The sequence below is a fragment of the Berghia stephanieae genome, chromosome 2 (assembly GCF_034508935.2).
Source record: "Berghia stephanieae isolate SIO BIC M18660-M18661 chromosome 2, UCSD_Bste_1.3, whole genome shotgun sequence".
In the NCBI taxonomy this organism is placed as follows: Eukaryota; Metazoa; Mollusca; class Gastropoda; order Nudibranchia; family Aeolidiidae; genus Berghia; species Berghia stephanieae.
The window spans coordinates 117,695,812-117,716,713 of NC_088361.1; the positions used below are offsets into that span (position 1 = coordinate 117,695,812).

The following is a 20,902-nucleotide window of genomic DNA, read 5'->3' on the forward strand; positions in this document are numbered from 1 at the left end:
TGTTGTTGTTGTTGTTGTTGTTGTTCTTCTTCTTCTTCTTCTTCCTTTCTTCTTTCTTCTCTTCTTTCTTTTCTTCTTCTTCTTCTTCTTCTTCTTCTTCTTCTTCTTCTTCTTCTTCTTCTTCTTCTCTTCTTCTTCTTCTTCTTCTTCTTCTTTTCTTCTTCTTCTTCTTCTTCTTCTTCTTCTTCTTCTCTTCTCTCTCCTTCTTCTTCTTCTTCTTCTTCTTCTTCTTCTTCTTCTTCTTCTTCTTCTTCTTCTTCTTCTTCTTCTTCTTCTTCTTCTTCTTCAACATCATCATCACCACCACCACCAAAAGCACCACCACTCTCTTCATTTTCTCAAATTTATTTACAAACTTGTTTCCTTCTTGTACCAAGTTGGACAACTCAACTCCTTACATAATAATTGTTGCATATGTAGCATCTCCATAAATCATGTAATATTTGTTGCATAGCACATTATGGTGGAAAAAAAACCTGAGAAGTCTCTGTAATATATATGGTTTCTTTGTTAAGTTTTTAATTCAGAAAAGTGAGTGGAGCAGGCATTTATGTTGGTAACAGTAACAACAAGATATGAAGTGAGTAGAAAAGTGCCAGAAGACAATAGAGAATAAAAATTTTTTCGCGGCGGTGGTGGGGTTTGAACCTGCGACCTTATTGGTACGACAACTCCGCCTGGCAGGTGAGAGCGTGGCTCTACCGTGTGAGCTATCCACGAACACAAAATATTCGTTTCAAACCCAAGTCATATTTCTAGAGACCTCTCTCACCCACTTCTTGGAGATCGCAGGCTCGCTCGCGCACAACCATCGCGAAGTTATTTTTGACCAGCAGTTAAGCTTAATAGCCAATATTCTCAACACAAACATATAACATAGAAACGATTGAGACATTGAGTATGCTCCGGTATATGGGGTGAATTTTTAATTCAGAAAAGTGAGTGGAGCAGGCACTTATGTTGGTAACAACAAGATATGAAGTGAGTAGAAAAGTGCTATTGTCTTCTGGCACTTTTATAAGTTTTATGATTTTGGATGGTACAAGTTCCATTTTAAAAAAATTGGTCTTGAAAAATGTATAATATTATTCTTTTTATTGCAGTTTTCAAACGCTTCTTTTCATAAAACTATAGTTACGGTAGCTCTTACTTACCTTAATAAATTCACTCAATAAAAACGAGAAACAAGGGTGAAGAGAGCCGCCTAGCAGTGAAGCAAGACTCCCAAATAGAATAAGATGCCATTCGGGAGCATTGAATTGAAATATTGTTTTCAATGCAACTTCCTTTACATTTTCCTGAAATGGATACAAAGAAAAGATGTGACCTATTAATGAAAGGGTATTATGTCTGGATGGACCAGATGTGAACTTGTGATAAATCCATATTAGGAAATTAATATTTTGGTTCATGCCCAAATTTGTACAGTCTTATAATCTATTGATTAAATTTGTTTATAAAATGGGGGAAAATGACACTGGGTTATTGCTCTCAAGATTTGTTTTAAAGAAATTTGATCACATTCATGGTTCCTCTCAAACTTATTGTTAAAAAAAAAAAGAAAAAAATGAAACCAAAGTAAACAAAAAAAAAAATAAACAACAAAAAAACAAAAACAAAACAAGACAAAAAACAAACAAACAAATAACAACAACAAAATACAACCCCAAACATACAACAAGAAAAAAACCCCCAAAACAAGCTTATACCAAAATAAGCACCGACAAATGTCTTTTTATGTTTCATAAGCAGAAAAACTGACCTCTTCTAACATCTCTTTTTTTATTTTCATCTCTTTCTTGATATTGGATCTTTGGCTAGTTCTGGCGACTAAATTCATTTGTTTTCCAGAATTTTTGGATTCCACAGAATCTGTTCTTCGGAAAGAAGCTCTTAAAAGTCCTTGAGTAGCATCATGTTCCTCATCATCTTCTTCGATTATCTCGACATCTGGAATGGGAATTCATTAAAAACAAATTAATAACAATATTACTTATTTTTTCTTTTCTGAATCATTAGGAGCGCAAATAATTTATTTAACCAAACAAGAATGTCGTTGCTTATGAGCACGTCTACACTTGGTTTTTAAATTTTATGTTAGAAAATGTTTCAAAAAATATAAAGACAAAAGACGTACAGTAACACTGCTATATTTTAATCTAATAAACTGATGTGTTACTTATCCTAGGTTGTTTTGATAATTGCATTTTATTGGGGACATATAGTTTATTAGCTCAAATTAAATAATATATAGGATATCAATATGCTTGTTTAATTTGCTTTTCAAACTATAAAACAAAACAATAATCGAGTGTATTTTAATAAAGTAAATGACACAATAAAATTGAATTGAAAATAAGCATCAATGATAGAAACGAGATATTATAATTAAAACTTGGATTATTGTGACTTAGAGAAAGAAAAAGAAGAAAGAAAAGAGGATGGAGTGGAAGGAGGAGGAGAAGGAGGAGGAGGAGAAGAAGAAGAAGAAGTAGTAGTAGCAGTAGAAGAAGAAGAAGAAGAAGAAGAAGAAGAAGAAAGAAAAGAAGAAGAAGAAGAAGAAGAAGAAGAAGAAGAAGAAGAAGAAGAAGAAAAGAAGAAGAGTAGTAGTAGTAGTAGTAGTAGTAGTAGTAGTAGTAGTCGTAGTCGTAGTCGTAGTCGTAGTAGTAGTAGTAGTAGTAGTAGTAGTAGTAGTAGTAGTAGTAGTAGTAGTAGTACGAGGACGAGGAGCAGGAGAAGGGTGAGGAGGAGGGAAAAGAAATTATACGAGCAGTTATGGATCATGTGATGGATAGAAAATATAAAGAGATATAATATTGTAAGTAAAGACCTAGAGATAGACAGATAGCTGATAAATAGATAGTTAGATAAATTAAATAGACAGCCCGATAAAAATGTAGGAAAAAAAATTGAAAAGATATATGAATAGTTGAAAGATAATTAGATGGATAAATAAATAGTTTCGTGGAGAAAAAGCAAAATGAATTGAATTTGGAACTGTTGAATATGCATAGATCCTTACCATTTTAATTTGAGGCCCAACGGTAGTTTATAGGCTAATCTAAGCCTTCAAATAAGAAAAGAAAAACCAAAACAAATTATGCGAAAGCAAAAAATAAAGACAGCCACCACCCCCCCCCCCCCCCCAATGGTGAATATAATATTAGAAACCCAAAACAAAACAATACAATATTTTTAAAAATTCGGCAAAGCATATTAACACAACACATTTACGAGTGATATTAAATATTTGTTTATGTGCATGTTTTTCAAATAGTGTTTCATATATATGTATATATATATATATATATATATATATATATATATATATATATATATATATATATATATATATATAATCTTTTTAAATATTCGGTATTTTAATTTTAACAATAAAGCTCGAAACTACTGGACCAGCCGTCACCAAATTTTGCATGGCGTTTAAAATTGACATGAAGAAGGTTTGCTTGTATTATGAGATTGATTAGAAATCGTGATGATTTTATCGAAAAATCAAATTTATTCCGTCAAATCCCATCGAAAACAGACGCCATCAATTTTACTACGTCAGTTGTGTGCCAAACTTCCAATTAGTGAGTTGACAATGAGGAAGGAACAGGACTGGCATTGAATCATTATCTTGAGTACAATCAATTTCTTAAAATTTATGTAAACTCTTTACATTGAGAAGTAATTCTTCAATAAGTGAGCGAATAAGATATTGAATGCAGAAAATATATCTTTGTGTGTAAATTAAAATCTCAGTGGAGTTCGGAAAAAGTATTGTCTATTAAGATTATAGAAACTGAGTTCAAATTTTGAGTAGAATCACTTATCATCATCTTCAGTGAACGAACAGCCATACTTTTATGCATGTATATATATATATATATATTATATATATATATATATATATATATATATATATATATATATATATAATATATACATGTGTATATATATATATATATATATATATATATTATATATATATATATATATATATATACATGTGTATATATATATATAATATATATATATATATATATATATATATATATATATATATATATTATATATATATATATATATATATACATATATATACAAAAACGTACATACAGACATACATACTTACGAGGTGTCAAATTTTGTTGCACCATTATTTAATCATAATTGTCTTTCATTTTCAAACACCTTGTGGGCTACAATCTAAGCGGCGGGGTGTTTACTAGCATAATAAAATAAATTTTATATATTGCGAGCGAGGTCTACACACATAATATTATATTGTTTTGTGTACGAGACTCTCTTTGTTTGCAAGCTTTATTTCTTACACACACATGGGACATACCTCTGGTTGGGGACAAAGACTGTGCTGGATGAAGGCTGAGATGACCTATGTTTTCTTCCAGGTCTTGTGAGTGCATGAGTTATTGGTGCAAAAGATCATTAGTAAGTATATAATATTTATAAGTCATTAGTATTGATGGTATTTTTAGAAAGCAGCTCTATAAGAGAATATAATTATTATTATTAACAAGAACTAAATATATTTTGTTCAAATCATCTGATATTTGGGGTTTTAATCCTAAATCAAACCGGCTAACTCACTCAATCCTAGAGATTTTTGCTACTTTTCAAAACTGGAAAAAAATGTATTAAAAATGAGCATGTACATAGATAGTTTTATTCAACTATCATTAACATGTAAAAATTAAAAACATTAGCTTTGATACTTCGCCTGTAATTTGTCTCAGAAAAATGTAATAAATAGGCATTGAGTAAAAGTAACCCGGGTAAACTACGGATATAGTCGGTGTTAGGGTTGAGTGAGTTAAAAGAATGAAACTTAATAAAAGAATTTTAATTGTAATGCCAAAAAGTGTTAAAATAGTTCACACAGTTCTCTAATTATGCACCTTAGTTACAGATACTAATGATATATATATATATAAGAGAAAAACAAGATTTAGACATTGCCATGCTTTTTGAAAGATATATAAAAACGAGAAAAGTATGGGGGAAAAGGAAAATTTGTTAATTTTAGTGTTTTTATTGCCACTTGTCATGTAAAATTGGCAATAATAATGGTATTAATAATAATAATAAAGATAGTAATAATAACAATAATAATAATAATAATAATAATAATAATAATAATAATAATAATAATAATAATAATAATAATAATGATGTAATAATAATAATAATAATAATTTTTAAAAAATAAAATAATAATAATAAATAATAATAATGACAATAATGATATAATAATAATAATAATAATAATAATAATAATAATAATAATAATAATAATAATAATAATAATAGTAATAATAATAATAATAATAATAATAATAATATGATAATAATATTATTATTATTATTATTATTATTATTATTGTTTTTTATTATTATTATTTTAGTATTAACAGTGATAATGATAACAATGGCACTAACATTTCAAATAAAGGTAATGATGATGATGATGATGATGATGATGATGATGAGGATGATGATGATGAAGATGACACCCATGTTGGTGATGATGCAAGTCAGTGTGATCATGATTATTTTGGTGATGATGTTAATGAAAAAGGAACTAAGTGCTTCTGGGTTAATTGTGATTTGCAGAAGATTTTCCTAAATCCGTCTCTTTTTCGTAGCTTACCAACATTTTAAATTCAATAAAATGTGCACCCATTTAAAATATATCATTTATAATATGCTAAATAAAAATGTTTTTCTTACTTAATTTTGTTGCCACTGAAGTTGTTTGGATATGTTTTGTTGGCATCTCATCTTAATTCGTTATAAACACAGTAAATGAACTGTGACATCGAGTGAAATATTAGTTGGAAAAAGGTTTTGGATTACAAGAGTTATGTCACACTATCAGGTTATATAAAGGCTTTATATCCTTTATCTTTTCTTGATATTATGTTGAGAAATGATAAAACAATAATATGACCCGAGAACTCAATCTGAAGGAACACAAAAGTACGTTTGAAAGTTAATTTAACGACTTCATTGCACAAGTCGAACCAAAACTTGTAAATTGATCACGCATGACGATAACGTAGTGTGTTGCCTAATTAAATTAAAAAAACAAAACAACAAAAAACTCCCCAAAAAAACCAGAGAAAAACTTCAAATGTGATGGATCCGATCATTTCAAATTACACGTTAGGTGAAACGTTTTTCTTTCCTTTTTCTTTAAATAAAATAATATGGATAATTTTGGAAATGTAGCAACATTATCTTCTTCATATCTGTAATTAGAATTTATTAAAAAGGATGGATTGAGCCGATGACATTATTCACTCATTGAGCAAACATTATCATAAAAGTTTTAAGAATTACGCATTCCCTGATAGAGTGACACATTCCCAGTAGCCTTTTCAAATAATAAAAGAAGGGATATATCATAAGTAAAAGCGAAAGGTATGAAATTTTTATTTCTAAATAAATGATACAAAACGTTAATAAAATTTCAAATCAGGAATTTTGTGATTTGACATACTATTATTGCAAATTTAGAAACAATTGTTGATGTATCAATACTCTTACCGAGTTCTCCTTCTTTCTCTAAACGTGTCTGAAATAAATGTGAAGAAAACATTTCAAATCCAGTAATTATTTTGTCACCAGGGAATCGTCGATACCTTTTTCATAATATTTACTGAAAACAAAACAAGAATAAAAGAATGCATTTATGTAGCTCGTAGAAAACATGCACACACAATCAACCTTTCATTTTCCCGATTGGAACACCTTGGCTGCCTCTCTAAACGCTTGTGACAGTTCCTTCCAAAGTTCATAGTCCTTTGCTATGAATTCGAATGTCAGAAGGTCTGCCTTTAATTTTAGTTTTTAAAAAATTATTTTCTGGACGTTTTGGATCTCTATTTAGGACAATGTGAATTGACGTGAGTGGTCTGCCTGTATATTCCTTGTGTCCAGATGGGGCAAAAAGTATTCATGGCTTTATTAGCAGGTGTACTTTCCTCTCTTCTGAGTAAATGTCCATAAAGTCACCATCCTGTCTCTATTATTTGAAGTTCACAGTGTTTTGTAGCTTATTTTTGTGGTGTTTCAGATATTCAGGCCTCTTTTATGTTGTTTTCTGTGAAATCTGCCTAATTTTTGTTCTTGTTCCAGTCAGTGCTCATTCTCTGCAGTCGATAACGTTTTTCTTCTTTTTATGTCTCCCCTGTCCCCCATTAGTGATCCTACTTTTATGTGGCTCTCCATCCATCTTCCTTCCTTGATAGTAATGTCAAACATGTTTTCTCAACATTTCCGTACAGCTGATGTTTCTGTAACACTTCTTGGATATCTTTTTCATTGCTTGAGGTCACTAAAGTCAATGTCGTCAGCATATACTATGAAATTTCAACGGGGAGTTCTCAAATTTTTATTGGGCAGAAGGACAGATCTACGCACATATTTTAAAGTATTTAGTATTTTCTAGGAATGTGATAAACAAAACAGGGTTCTGTCTGTATTTAAAGAAAACATAATCTATTCTTTAAAAAATAGGGTTGGGATGAACATTGTTCCCTACTGCCAATGTTAAATGTTTATCATCGAGTACAGAATTACTGACAAATCTAAAAATCATTAAACTATTTTAACAGGTTGATATACGAGTAACTTGCAAAACTTTTAAAAGATTTCTGACTAATTCTATCACTCGTTGACTCATATTAATACTAAGAAAATTTGCTAGGTCGTAATACTCAGTCCTTAATTTGATCTTTGGCTTTCATTGCGATTATAATTGATTCTACACAATCCTAGCACATCCGCAACAAATAATGATGACGTAATATTAAATCTCTCTTGATACTCTCAAGTAGGGAATAATAATCTATCTTTTAGACGTGCACCTATTTGCAACTCTGATAATCCAATTCATTATGAGCTCATTGTTATAACGGAAATCTAAAAAAAAAAATGATGCAAAATATTGTCCATTATAACAATGTTAAACTAGACCCATAATTGCGTTCAGATGTCAGACCTGCATATGTGAATACGTGGATTCTTTTTAAAAATAGGTTTGGGGGTCAACATTGTTCCGTACTGCCAATGTTAAATGTTTATCATCGAGCACAGAATAACCGGCAAACCTAAAATGATAAAACTATTTTTACAGATTGATATACCAGTAACTTGTGTAACAAACAAAAGTAGAGCTTTGATTACCGTTCATCTGAATACATGCAAATATCATGTATTATCTGTCTTTATTTCTTAACAGCAACAAAACGAGCAATGCACAGATGTCTAACCTGCATCTGCACCAATTCGAAGTAAAGTCCTCTAGATTCCATCAGCTGATCGTGAGTTCCCATCTCAAGTAATTGGCCTTCACTGATAGAGACGATGAGGTCTGCATTCTTTATTGTAGACAGCCTGTGGGCAATGGTGATGGTTGTTCTTCCTTTCTTAGCCTAGTGTATAGAAAGGAAATAAAAAAGAGCCAGACGTTTTAACTTTTCTTTGTAATTTATAATTATTTGATAGTTGAAAAATAAGTATTGCAGAATTACACTTCGAGTAATATATATCATATGGTGACGACTATGATTATGGTGATGGTTGTAATAATGCTAATGAAGATGATGCTGTTGCTGCTGTTGATGATGATGATTATGATGATGATGATGATGATGATGATGATGATGATGATGATGATGATGATAACAATTGTAATATTAAAAAAGGATAATCCTTTAAAAATGATACTGTTAAAAACAAAACTTTACCTTGTTTAGGGCATTTTGTACTATCGCCTCACTTTCTTGATCCAAAGCAGATGTTGCCTCATCCAAAAGTAATAAATTAGGGTTCCTTATCAGAGCTCTAGCTATGGCGATCCTCTGTTTTTGTCCACCACTAAGCTGTGCTCCTCTTTCCCCCACATTAGTCTCATAGCCCTGTCAAAATAAAGATGTGTTATTTTGTGATAAATATAAAGAAGGAATCACAAGCTGAGGTAAACAGTCATTTAAAATAACACCAGTGTGATTGATTGACTGAGGAATCGTAGAGCAATCATAAGAGATGATTTTTTTCAGTAAGGACCCTCCATCTAGATCGTCCCAGCTTCCTCATTAGTGTTGGGCTGCCCATCCTTGTCCATTCCTTTATATTATCCATCCAGCATTTTGTTTGCCGTCCTCTCCTTCTGTCTCCTTCCAAAGTCCCTTGCATTATGGTTTTTGCCAGTGACTCGTGGCAAAAACATGGGAAAACCAAGACAATTTTCTTCTTTTGACTATAGACAGGATAGATTCCTGTGGTCCTGTCTTCATTTGGCGTACTCCTGTCACTCCAGATGATTCCTAAAATGCGACTATAGCATTTGTTTCCGAATTATTTCATCCTTTTTATGATTTCCAAAGGTAATTCCAGCTTTCATAACTATTTATTTTCTCTGGTACTTGCAGATTTATGGGAAATGACAAACCGAGAAGAAATAGAAGTAGAGGAGATGGAAATGGCTGGGCCAAACTCTGAGAAGGCCTGCAACAAACATTATAAGTCAGGCTCTTACGTGAAACCCGCAGGGAATGAGGAAGAGCGTGCAGCCTAGAAATAGCTGGAGAAGGCATTGATGGAGGACATAAAAACTGAAGGGCTTAACATGGAGAGAAGCTGAGAAGATGGCACAAAGCCGGACAAGGTAGGATTCGTCGATGGCCTATGCTCCAGTCGGAGTGAAGTGTCTAAGTAAGTCAGATTTGCTGACGACAAATACCTTGTAGCAGGAGGCAATAAAGAGTTATAAGATCTCATCAACCGGCTGGTCATCAAAGCAACGTTATTTGGAATGAAGTTAAATAAAAATATATGCAAAGTGATGGTGAATAGCAAAGACAACATCAAAGCCAACGTCGTAGTCGAAGGTCAACAGCTAGAAGAGGGAGTATCTTTTAAATATCTACCCCTGTGTTACAATCACCAAAGATGACAGCTCAAAAGTCGAAATTAAAAATAAAATAGCAATGGCAATACCGTACTGAATAAGACATGGAAAAGCAAGAATATGGCACTGCATTTTAAACTTAAATTGTATAAGGCATTTGTTCCATCATTCTTCTTATATGATTGTGAAACCTGGACATTGTGATATATAAGATTCTCCAATTGCCTGCCTCCTGGCGAGCAAAGATGTCATACTGTTCAATTGACGCACTTGTATGTTGTATTTTTCTTTCTTGATTTGTCTCGTACCTTTGACACACTTGTTCAGATGCTAAAATAGCTAAATTCTGAAGATAAGATGAGACATTATTACGGTATAAATATATATACAATAAATTACTCTTTTCGTTATCTAACACCTTTTATCTGGTTACCTGTGGCAAAAGCTTGATAAAGTCATGTGCATTTCCATCTATGGCTGCTTGCTCAATTTCTTTCTGACTGGCATCCATTTTACCAAATTTGATGTTGTCGGCAATTGACATGTCAAAGAGGACGGTCTCCTGACTCACAATTCCAATCTTTCCTCGTAACCATTTCAAATTGATTTTCTTCAAATCTTGACCATCAAAAAATATCTGAAACAAGTAACAAATATGAATAAATTAATAGCGTCGATCATCTATGATTTATGTTTCGTTCAAAAGTTGGACCACAAAAAGTGCTTGCAATTAACATTTAAGAATATATAAAGCTGTGTTGAAAAATTAGATTTCTTAACAAAAGCCCAGTACATTCTATGCTAAACACTCACTGGTGATCAGAGTAAAACAATAACAATGTAAAAATATACAGTTTATCAAGAAGACTGACAAACCAAATTTCTTAGAATCAAAAAGATCGAACAAGATCTGTCATTGAAAGATGTGCTAATATTAATCGATCATAGAATAGATTATTCTAGCTAGTTTCAAAATAAAAAACGGTGTAAACGTGAAAAATCGTAGAATAATGATTTCTATTATTTTCACATTTTGGAATGCACCATTTATTTCTCCGCAGCACAATCAAAACTTGTCAAATTGCTTACAATCATTATCATATCAAATCAACTTACTTTTCCATCATGCGGATCATAAAACCTTTGCACAAGTTGCACAACTGTAGACTTTCCACAGCCACTGGATCCGACCAAGGCGATGTGTTTTCCTGGCTCTATTTCCAAGTTAAAACCGTTTAGGACCTGGTACGGTAAATAAGAGGTGTTGAATAAATTAACTCACTCAATCCTTGAGACTTTCGCTGCTTTTCAAAATTGGAAAAAAAAGTATTAAAAATGAGCATGGACATAGTTATTTTTATTCAACTTTCATCAACATTCAAAAACTAAAAACATTAACTTTGATACTACGCCTATAATTTGTCTCAGAAAAATATAATAAATAATAGGCATAGGGTAAAAGTAACTTGGGTAAACTACGAATATAGTCGGTGTTAGGGTTGAGTGAGTTAATCAAGTCTAAAACAACGGATTTTAAGAATATTGCAGTTTATAGCTTTTAAGAACCAATCAATATATAGTGATGTTTAATATGTAAGAAAGCATTATCATTGTATTGTCAGTTGCTTCTGCTTTGCTAGATTATAAACTCAGAAAAGTGGGAGCAAAAGGCACGTGTATAGATAAGGCATAAAGAAGTAGAGAAATGTGGTGGGAACAAAAAAAAAAAAGAATAAATCAAATATTTGCATCGATTTGTTAAGTGAAACTCAAGGCCTATTTAATAGGGTATCTCCAGCCTAACCAAGAGAGAGAGAGAGAGAGAGAGAGAGAGAGAGAGAGAGAGAGAGAGAGAGAGAGAGAGAGAGAGAGAGAGAGAGAGAGAGAGCACCATGACCATGCTTCAATCAATGCTGTCACATATGGATAGCTCAGATTGCATCTCGGTGTTCTCTCCCTCTTCCTCTCTCGGCCCAGTTGAGGTACCTTATCAACTAGGTCCTGGATTTGATTCCCACTAACCGATTTGATTCTTCTTAGCTCTTCTTTTTTAGCACACTCTTTATTAGATTTGCTTTTGAAGTAAAGTGCACATGTTTTACTCCTTGATACATTCCTTTAATCAAACACCTGAGATATAAACATCAAATATAAGGGCAACCAGACTGGAACAGTTTATGAAGTTTCTTTAGCGGCACTGAGAGACGGTCATAATGCCTAAAACTTCAACTACGCATCTTCTAGTAGGAAAAATAGTTTGAATTTGATTAAATCTCTAAAGAGGAAAGTATTTTTCTTGCTTTGTCTCACATACAGATAACCATACTTCTCACCTTCACGTCTGGCCTTGCAGGGTAAGAAAAATGAATATTTTCTAGCTTTACATGACCCTTTAATTCTTCTGGTTTGTACCCTCCTTCGGAAGTCCCATCTATATCAGGGACGAGGGCAATCATGCTGAATACTTTCGATGCAGCGCCTCTGGCAGTTGAAAAGTTTTCAAGGTTATTTGATGCATTTCCAAGCGCCACAGAACCGATCATAACACCCAAGAATACCTGAAAATACAAATGAATTTAAAAAATCATAAATATGAAGACATGTGAAACATTTGTCCTCAATCGATTTAATGAAACATGCTATGCAAATCGTTTTATAATAATCCCTCATTCATCATCATTTTTGGTTTTACTCTCAAGGTTCAACAATGTGCAAGCATCCTGTTGTTTTTAATCAGCCACTATCTAAGGTTCAAGAACTTAATTAGTCTTGTTGCCACTCCCTCCCCTGAAATATAACACAACTAAAAACGAAACATATATAAGACAAAGTCGACCCCATCCCCCCACATCCCGACAGAAATAAATATGCTTTTATTTTGTTGAGGGAAATTATATCAAGTAATTTATTCCAGAAAAATCTGGTGATGTCTGCAAATGTTTTAGAGACCATTTAGATATCCTACACCATTACCGGGATAACGTTTCCAGGAGGAACATCAAGTTGCTGGATGAAAACAACTCCAAGCCACATGATGGTGCCAAACAGCAGGAAAATCATAAACCACAGAGCTGACTGGCCCATTCCCAGGGCAATTCCTTTTCGTGAGGCAACATTCACAGCATGCGTCAAATTGGTGTTGTATCTATAGATGTATATGAGGAATGATCGTTTTATTAATTTAGACAAAAGACAGTAATAAACAGTAATCAAAATCTATCTAGCAAAATTGCATGAGGACAAATACAAAGTACATTTTACACTGCGAGTGAAAAGGAAATTACTATTAACATAATGGTATTAATCCCCACTCTCCACACTTTCTCTATGTTTATGTATGTGTTTGTGTGGGTGTGTGTATGGGTGTGTGTGCGTGCATGCGTGTGTGTGTGTGTGTGTGTGTGTTTCCTTGGTAGAAATTTCTGCTGGAAATGTTTGGTGGAATAAAACTTGCTCCCGTGCCAGTCTGCCTGTCATGTGTTTTGAAAACAACCAGCTAGTCCTCTGTCACGTTTTCACCTTCAAGCTGGTCTTTCTTGTCCTCTGAGGCATCCTGCTTTTTCTTCTAATATACTTGACTTATAAAATAGAATCTACCTTGTTTCAAGGCGTCTGCTTTGCCCAAAGTTATTTCCATTTTTATCTCTTAATATTTCAAAACTGAGATGCTGATAATGTGATGCCGATTCTTTCCAGTGTGAGGCCACGTGGTGTAGTAGTATGCACGTGGTGTAGTAGTATGACATTCACATTCGGAGTCCCGCTTAGAGCTCATTACTTATATAATTCTCTCACCGTACATGTAAATGAGTACCTTACTTTTACAGCATTGTCTCTGTCTGAAAAAATAAAATGGAATAGGAGCCAAACAGGCGTCATATATCGTCCTACCTGTTATGTTTCCTGTTGTCTAAGGACCCCTTGTAATGCACTTTGAGAAAATGTAATGGATATTTCTCTATATAAATGCTCGCTTTTTTATACATGCTCAAGTGGTTTACATGTGCGGCTATGTGGTCTAGTGGTATGACACTCGCTTTCGGATCTGAAGGTCCTGGGTTCGAGCCTCGCACTCGGTGCATAGTTGAGTCCTTGGAAAAGGCTCTTTACTCACTTTCTCTCACCGTACTCAGGTGTAAAATGAGTACCTGGCCGTTAACAGCGCTGTCTTTGTCCGAAAAATTGTAATATCGCCTAACAGGCGTTATGTTCCGTCCTACATGTTAAATGTTGCTGTTGACCAGGGACCCCTTGTAAAGCGCTTTGAGCACATTTAGTGGCTATTTCGCTATATAAAGCTCATTTTTTTACATGGTTATTTGTTATTATCTCTGTCCAGGTTATATTTTATAAAAATCCCGAGTCACTTAATTTCTGAAGCTTTTGGCCTCTGCGTTGCTGATTGGTCTGTGGTTCATCATCGAATGCTGCCTTTATTTTTGTATTTGTACATGGGATTTTCAAATCGGATTCCACCTTTATTTAACCTTGTCCTTGCCATTGCAAGTCTTCTTATTAATTCAGAAAGCAAGAAAGTTATAATGTGTTAGTACCTGATAGAGCTGAAAACTCAATCGATTGATATGCTTTACCCCCTCCCCCCACCCCCTTAAAATAAATAATTAAAATGCTATTCAGGAGCTGCCATGATTCACTTTATCTTATTTTACCTGATCTTTTCTTATCTTATCTTATCTTATCATCATCATCATCATCATCATCATAATCATCATCATCATCATCATCATCAACAGCATCATCATTACTCTTCAACACTAAAAGTCTGCTGCTGATCACCTTTAAGAAATACCGTACCCCATTGAGAAAAAAAAAAGAGAAATATCGATGCCAGTGTAGCACAATATGGAGAAAAAAAAAGAGAAAACCCAGAAAAACACGCTTGGCATCGAGGCAGGGAATATGGGATTTACTCATTCACAGGTATATTATTCTCTGCAAGTTGAATATCCAACACGCTCTGCAATTGCAATGCAACACCCTGGAGCTGGGTGACCGATGTATTGGTTACCTCCCATGAGCATCGGATTTCGGCACGCTCGGATTCTAGCACGCTTTTTGGCTTCTACCGAGAACGTGCTGGAGTCCAGCTAGTGCTGTAGTATGAAAGGCGAGTAAAGTTTTGGTCAACATAAAAGTGAAACTTAAATTCAAATCTTAAATTTGTTGATTAAAGGATGTGAAAAATGACCAGTCACAAAGAATATCATGATCAAAACAACAAGATACGTTATTGTAGAAAATATGTTAAACAACAATCAAATCTACCTCTCTACTTCTTTTTCCTGGCCTTGAAAAGCCTGTACAGTTCGAATGGCACGGAAGGCTTGATCTGCTACCGCTCCAGCCTTGGCATATGCTTTAAACTCTTTTATTGAAAAGTTCCGCAGCACCTGTAGTAAATTAAATGATCGTTCCAGATAGGAAACCGTTGAGAGACAACTCATGGAGTTCTACTCCATAATCCTTGCTTTAACAGTTGCATAGAATTAGAATAAAACATGAATTCACTGACTCGGGCGTGATTGGATATGCAATGTCAGATATGTTAAGAATGAAAGCACTAATTAGATAACCTAACACTAACAAGCAAATCATATCTAATGAACTGGAAATTTGATCTCGTAACCACAGAAAAGTGCAATAAAAATAAAATGTGCATATAAGAGAGAGAGAGAGAGAGAGAGAGAGAGAGAGAGAGAGAGAGAGTGTGTGTGTGAGTGAGTGAGAGAGTGAGAGAGAGAGAGTGTGTGTGTGTGATTGAGTGAGAGAGTGAGAGAGAAAGAGTGAGAGAGAGAGAGAGAGAGAGAGAGAGAGCAGAGTATAGAGAGAGAGAGAGAGAGAGCCCGCGCGGTATTTTAAACTGGCCAGTGATTAATAGCCCATAACTTTATTACCGTTGGTGACCTTGACATAAGTATATGACATTTGAGAGATTGCCATGTGTGATAAACGGATTTGAAAAGGATACATACATCTTTGTCCAAATGGGGTGTGGTTAAAAAACATCAAAAATTTCACGCTGTTTTTGAGCACTCTATTCGATGCTTAGTTCTCATTAACCAGCCCATAGCATAAGGACCCGCCGCCAACACTCAAAACCTGTTCCACTCATTTAGCAGAGCCGCGATCACTGTCCCAACGCCATTTTCTTTGCCATGCCCCAGCAAACGAAACCTTTAATCTGCTTTCATCAGGGATACAAAACCCATTGTCGCATTGGAGCTGGAACCAACGTTGGTGAGCAGCAACCCATTGAAGCCTTGCAGCCATGTGGTGTTCCTTGGTCAGAATTCGGACGCATGATCGTCGGCATTTCTATCCTGCATCTTTGAGTCTTCTTCTTACATTTGATAGTGGAATCTAGAATTTATTTGAAACATAAATTATGACTGATGCAAAGGGTTGTCATCGTGATATTGGATTAATAATTTATCATCGGCAGCAGAAGTCTCTTTGTCCTTTCCGCGACCTGGGAGGTCGGAAACAGTTTTGTTCCGTGATTGTGATATTTACTTATATTATTAACACCGGACTCGAAATAATGGTAGTGGATTGCATCTCTTGATGGAATACCAGCAGCATGCATGCCAACGATTTGACTTCTGACTGCACCTGACAGGCTAGGCATGATTAAAAGATAGAAAGAAATTGCGATTGTCCGCTTTACTCTATAGAAGCTGGGATAAACCCCGACTCCATTAGCCTAATAGCTCTTTAGAACCTTTCCGTCATATTAATTCTTCTCAATCGGAATTTATAGTGCATTCAGGTGGCATCTGATGCCGTTACGAACCAAGCAATGTTAAATTCTCATTTATTATTTGAGTTACTGTCGGTTTTTCTGGTTTTTTTAATTTTTGATTTGCGTCAGTTGTGTAGAATGTTATTGGCTTTGGCACTATAGACGGCATTTTTGAGTGTGACAAGTTGTTAGGACGATATGGGTAATATTGAAATTTAAAAAATTACCTTCAAAATAATACCCCCTAAAAACACAATTGCAGGACTGAATAATGCGATACAAAGAGTAAGCTGCCATGACCGTGTGAAAGCCATGACGTAAGCAGCCGCCCACGTACTCGTCCATTGTACAAACACAGCCAACTTGTCACCAATCCCATCACCAATTTTCGATATATCCCTGAAAAACAATGGGTGTTGAATCGGAGATCAATTATCTAAACGCACTTGACGATTAAAAAAAAAAACAGAAAAAAAAAAACAAAAGCCCAATAACAATAAAATAATAAAAGTAGATAATAACAATATTAAAATAAATAAAAAAGAAAAGAAAAGAAAAAACGATAATTAATATTGATTTTACCGCCAACACTGTACAAATATACAGACACAAAAACACAAACACACACATACATACATATTCATACAAAATGAATGGATGGGGAAAATGGAAGAGAGTGAGAGACGGAAAGAAAGAAAGAAAGAAAGAAAGAAAGAGAGAGAGAGAGAGAGAGAGAGAGAGAGAGAGAGAGAGAGAGAGAGAGAGAGAGAGAGAGAGAGAGAGAGAGAATTGGGGAGGAGGGGGGGGGGGGGGCTGTATCAAATCTCTCTTTTCACTTAGTGAAAGGACACTGAATGAAAAGAAGGCAAAATATCAAAGTATATTCCTCATTAATAGAAAGTGGAAGACTCTTACTCAGAGAAATGAGATCCGATCTCTCCTGCTTCATGGACATCAAACCAACCTATATTTTGTTTGACCACTGAGTTGAAGAATTTAATACGCATTTTGTTTACCTTAAGGAAAAATAAAAAATAACCGTAGAGTGCAATAATTTATTTAATGAAAAGGATTCCAACCAAAGGCGACACGATGATTGCCATACTGATTAACATACACACAAAATATAAATCATATTTTCCAATATGAGATGAATGTTTCTGACTCCTCGTCATCACATGTGTGGTGAAAAACAGGACAATAACAAAATATCCTTTACAGAAAGTCAGACTAATTCTTGATCAAAGTGTGTGTGAATTAATTAGAACACAACTCATACACTCACAAACACACACACACACACACACACACACACACACACACGCACACACATTCAGATAAAAGCCCACTTGTACAAATTATTTACAATCTTGGATTCCATAGTTATAATTTTTAATTTATAGCTGAGATCCAACCTTGAGCAGGTCTAAATAGAATACGTAAGCGACACTCACTTGTCTTTCTGCTGTCCACTGGAAGCAGAAAATAGCGACGTAGCCGGAAATTAGAGCTGCCACTGCAATGCCAAGGAAAAAATAAATGTGTGGCATCATTACCTCTACAATGTTGTCATATTTTGACGTGCCGTTTTCGCCTTTAGTACCACTGTGGAGAAATGAAAGAGATTTTTGACAAAACCAATTCTTGACTTTATTTCGTTATTTAAAGGGATTGACAATAATATCGATTTTGGTAATTAACATATGTGATAGTTGTGTGACTATTCTAAGTTTATCAGCCCGATTGGGATAGGGGACAAGTTCCGGCTTAAGTTTAAGTGAATAATATAATTAATAAAAAAAAAAGGTGTGTGGGGCAGGTACAATCTATATACGTTTAAAAAGAAATTAAAAACTGAATTATTTAGAAGAGCTTTTTTTGACAATTAATGTGCTTTATATGTTTTAATTTAGGATGGATAGTATAGTAATGTGTATGTGAAGAGTTTGAGTACCGCATGTATAGGCTGAAAGTTTCTGTATGTGTGTTTGAGTGTACGAGTTTATGCGTGTACGCGTGTTAGTGTTAGTTTATAATAGAGTCTGAGTGATTGTAAAGCGCGATAGAGCACTTGTCAGTGGATTAATGGGAGCTATATAATTAATAATACGAGTTAAATTGAAAATCTGCAAAAGAGCAAAGGCTAAACCTAAATACCAACTAGACATTCTCCGGGAGGAACAGAAGATACAAGAAAAATTTGAACTATCAGTAAGAAACAAGTTTGAAGTGCTTGGAGAACTAACAGATATAGAAGAGAAATATGAGCAGTTTAAAGACAGTGTTGCTGCATCATTAGAAGAAAATGTTCCAACCACACTTAAGTTGCAGAAGAAGAAATGGATTACTCCAGAGATATTAGAACTAATGAATGAGAGAAGAAAGGCCAAAAATCAGGAAGAAAAATACAAGACTCTGAACAGGCAGATAAAAAGAAAATGCAACGAAGCTAAAGAAGACTGGATAAATGAACAATGTCACTATATAATGTCCTGCAAAGAAAAAAATGGCAAATTCTTCCATCAGAAAATCAAAGAAGTGACCAACAAAACTAAATCAGGTGCTAAAAGTGGATGCATCAAAGACAAGCGTGGAAACACCATCATGGACAAAGACTGCATTCTAAACAGATGGTCAGAATATATTGAAGAACTTTTTTTTGATAATCGAGGAGAAATGCCTATGATAAAAGAACTGGAAGGGCCTTCTATAATGAAAGATGAAGTTAGGAACGTCATGAAAAGCATGAAAAATGGAAAAGCTGCAGGACCTGATGCCATAACAATTGAAGTTGAAGCCTTGACTGGCCTGGGTGAATGGGGGATTGAATTCATCACAAACCTTCTAAATCAAGTGTATGACACAGGAAAAATGCCAACTGATATGAAACGATCCATTTTTATAGCACTACCAAAAAAGCCAGGGGCAGTTGATTGTGAACAACACAGAACTATTAGCCTAATGAGCCACCTCACAAAAATTCTTTTGAAGATAATTTTACTAAGAATAAGAAATAAAATACGACCTGAAATTGGGGAGATGCAATTTGGTTTTGTTGAGGACAAGGGTACCAGAAATGGAATATTCACATTATCAATGCTGATGGAAAGATGTATTGAAGTAAATAAAGATCTGTATATGTGTTTCATCGACTATTCAAAAGCCTTTGATAAAGTACAACACGAAAAACTATTCAAAATTCTATCATCCTTGGACATTGATGGTAAAGATTTAAGAATATTACGGAATTTGTACTGGGAACAAGAAGCAGCAATGCGTGTTGACAACGAACTAAGCAGTTTTACACCTATTAGAAGAGGAGTTAGGCAGGGGTGTGTTTTGTCTCCAGATTTATTCAACCTCTATAGTGAAATGATATTAAGAGATATCGAACATAAGAAGGGGATGTGTATTGGAGGAAAGAATGTAACAAATCTGAGGTATGCAGATGATACGGTTCTACTGGCAGAATCTGAACATGAACTACAAGAATTACTGGATGTTGTAGTCAGGAGTAGTGAAAATATGGGACTGGAACTGAATATATCTAAAACAGAATGTATGACGGTATCTAAAAATAATAACCCACCAGCCTGTGTAATAACAAGCAGAGGACAAACAATACAACAAGTTGAATGTTTCAAATATTTAGGCTTCAATGTAACATCCAATGGAAAATCAGATTGTGAAATAAAGAAAAGAATAGGTATGGCGAAGAATGCATTCAACCAGCTGCATACAATTATGAAAAACAGGAATATTAGCATGAAAACAAAAATCAAAGTCCTGGATTGCTATGTACTGTCTGTGCTGCTATATGGTTGTGAGAGCTGGACCATAAACAAGACCATGGTTAAAAGACTGGAGGCAGTGGAAATGTGGTTTTACAGAAGAATGATGAGGGTGTCATGGATGGAAAGGAAAAGAAATGAAGAAATTTTAGAAATGGCAAACAGAAAAAGATCACTGATAACAAAAATCATCAAACGCCAAATGGAATTTTTAGGACACATTATCCGCCACCCTGGTTTGGAAATACTCGCCTTGACTGGAAAGATGAATGGAAAAAGAATAAGAGGAAGACAAAGAATAACGTATTTGAAAGGGATAAGAACTTGGACAGATGAAGCTGACAAAGGTGGCGCTGCTTTAATAGAATTGGCAAGAGATAGATCAGCTTGGCGGAAGATGACCTCCGA

The 20,902-nt window shown here is 34.3% G+C and overlaps 1 protein-coding gene and 1 long non-coding RNA gene across 4 annotated transcripts in view; one reads left to right on the plus strand and one right to left on the minus strand.

Moving 5' to 3' along the window:
* LOC144966387 (uncharacterized) overlaps nt 1–10,362 on the plus strand; it is a 47,767-nt gene extending 37,405 nt beyond the window's left edge. Inside the window, exons 3-5 of the long non-coding RNA XR_013644201.1 lie at nt 4,373–4,455; nt 8,270–8,436; nt 9,462–10,362. This is a non-coding gene — a long non-coding RNA (uncharacterized LOC144966387). The remainder of the gene's footprint in view (nt 1–4,372; nt 4,456–8,269; nt 8,437–9,461) is intronic.
* Nucleotides 1–20,902, minus strand: part of LOC144966381 (ATP-dependent translocase ABCB1-like) — a 72,991-nt gene that overhangs the window by 22,211 nt on the left and 29,878 nt on the right. For 2 of the 3 annotated variants that reach the window (XM_078902771.1, XM_078902772.1), the window contains exons 4-17: nt 18,158–18,308; nt 17,619–17,719; nt 16,931–17,102; nt 15,227–15,351; nt 12,914–13,085; nt 12,274–12,498; nt 11,057–11,182; nt 10,374–10,577; nt 8,778–8,948; nt 8,301–8,462; nt 6,574–6,601; nt 4,355–4,417; nt 1,763–1,950; nt 1,155–1,298 (exon numbers count right to left, since the gene is read on the minus strand). In XM_078902771.1, the coding sequence (XP_078758897.1) occupies nt 1,155–1,298; nt 1,763–1,950; nt 4,355–4,417; nt 6,574–6,601; nt 8,301–8,462; nt 8,778–8,948; nt 10,374–10,577; nt 11,057–11,182; nt 12,274–12,498; nt 12,914–13,085; nt 15,227–15,351; nt 16,931–17,102; nt 17,619–17,719; nt 18,158–18,308 (2,032 nt within the window). The remainder of the gene's footprint in view (nt 1–1,154; nt 1,299–1,762; nt 1,951–4,354; nt 4,418–6,573; nt 6,602–8,300; nt 8,463–8,777; nt 8,949–10,373; nt 10,578–11,056; nt 11,183–12,273; nt 12,499–12,913; nt 13,086–15,226; nt 15,352–16,930; nt 17,103–17,618; nt 17,720–18,157; nt 18,309–20,902) is intronic. The other variant, XM_078902773.1, reaches the window with a different exon arrangement.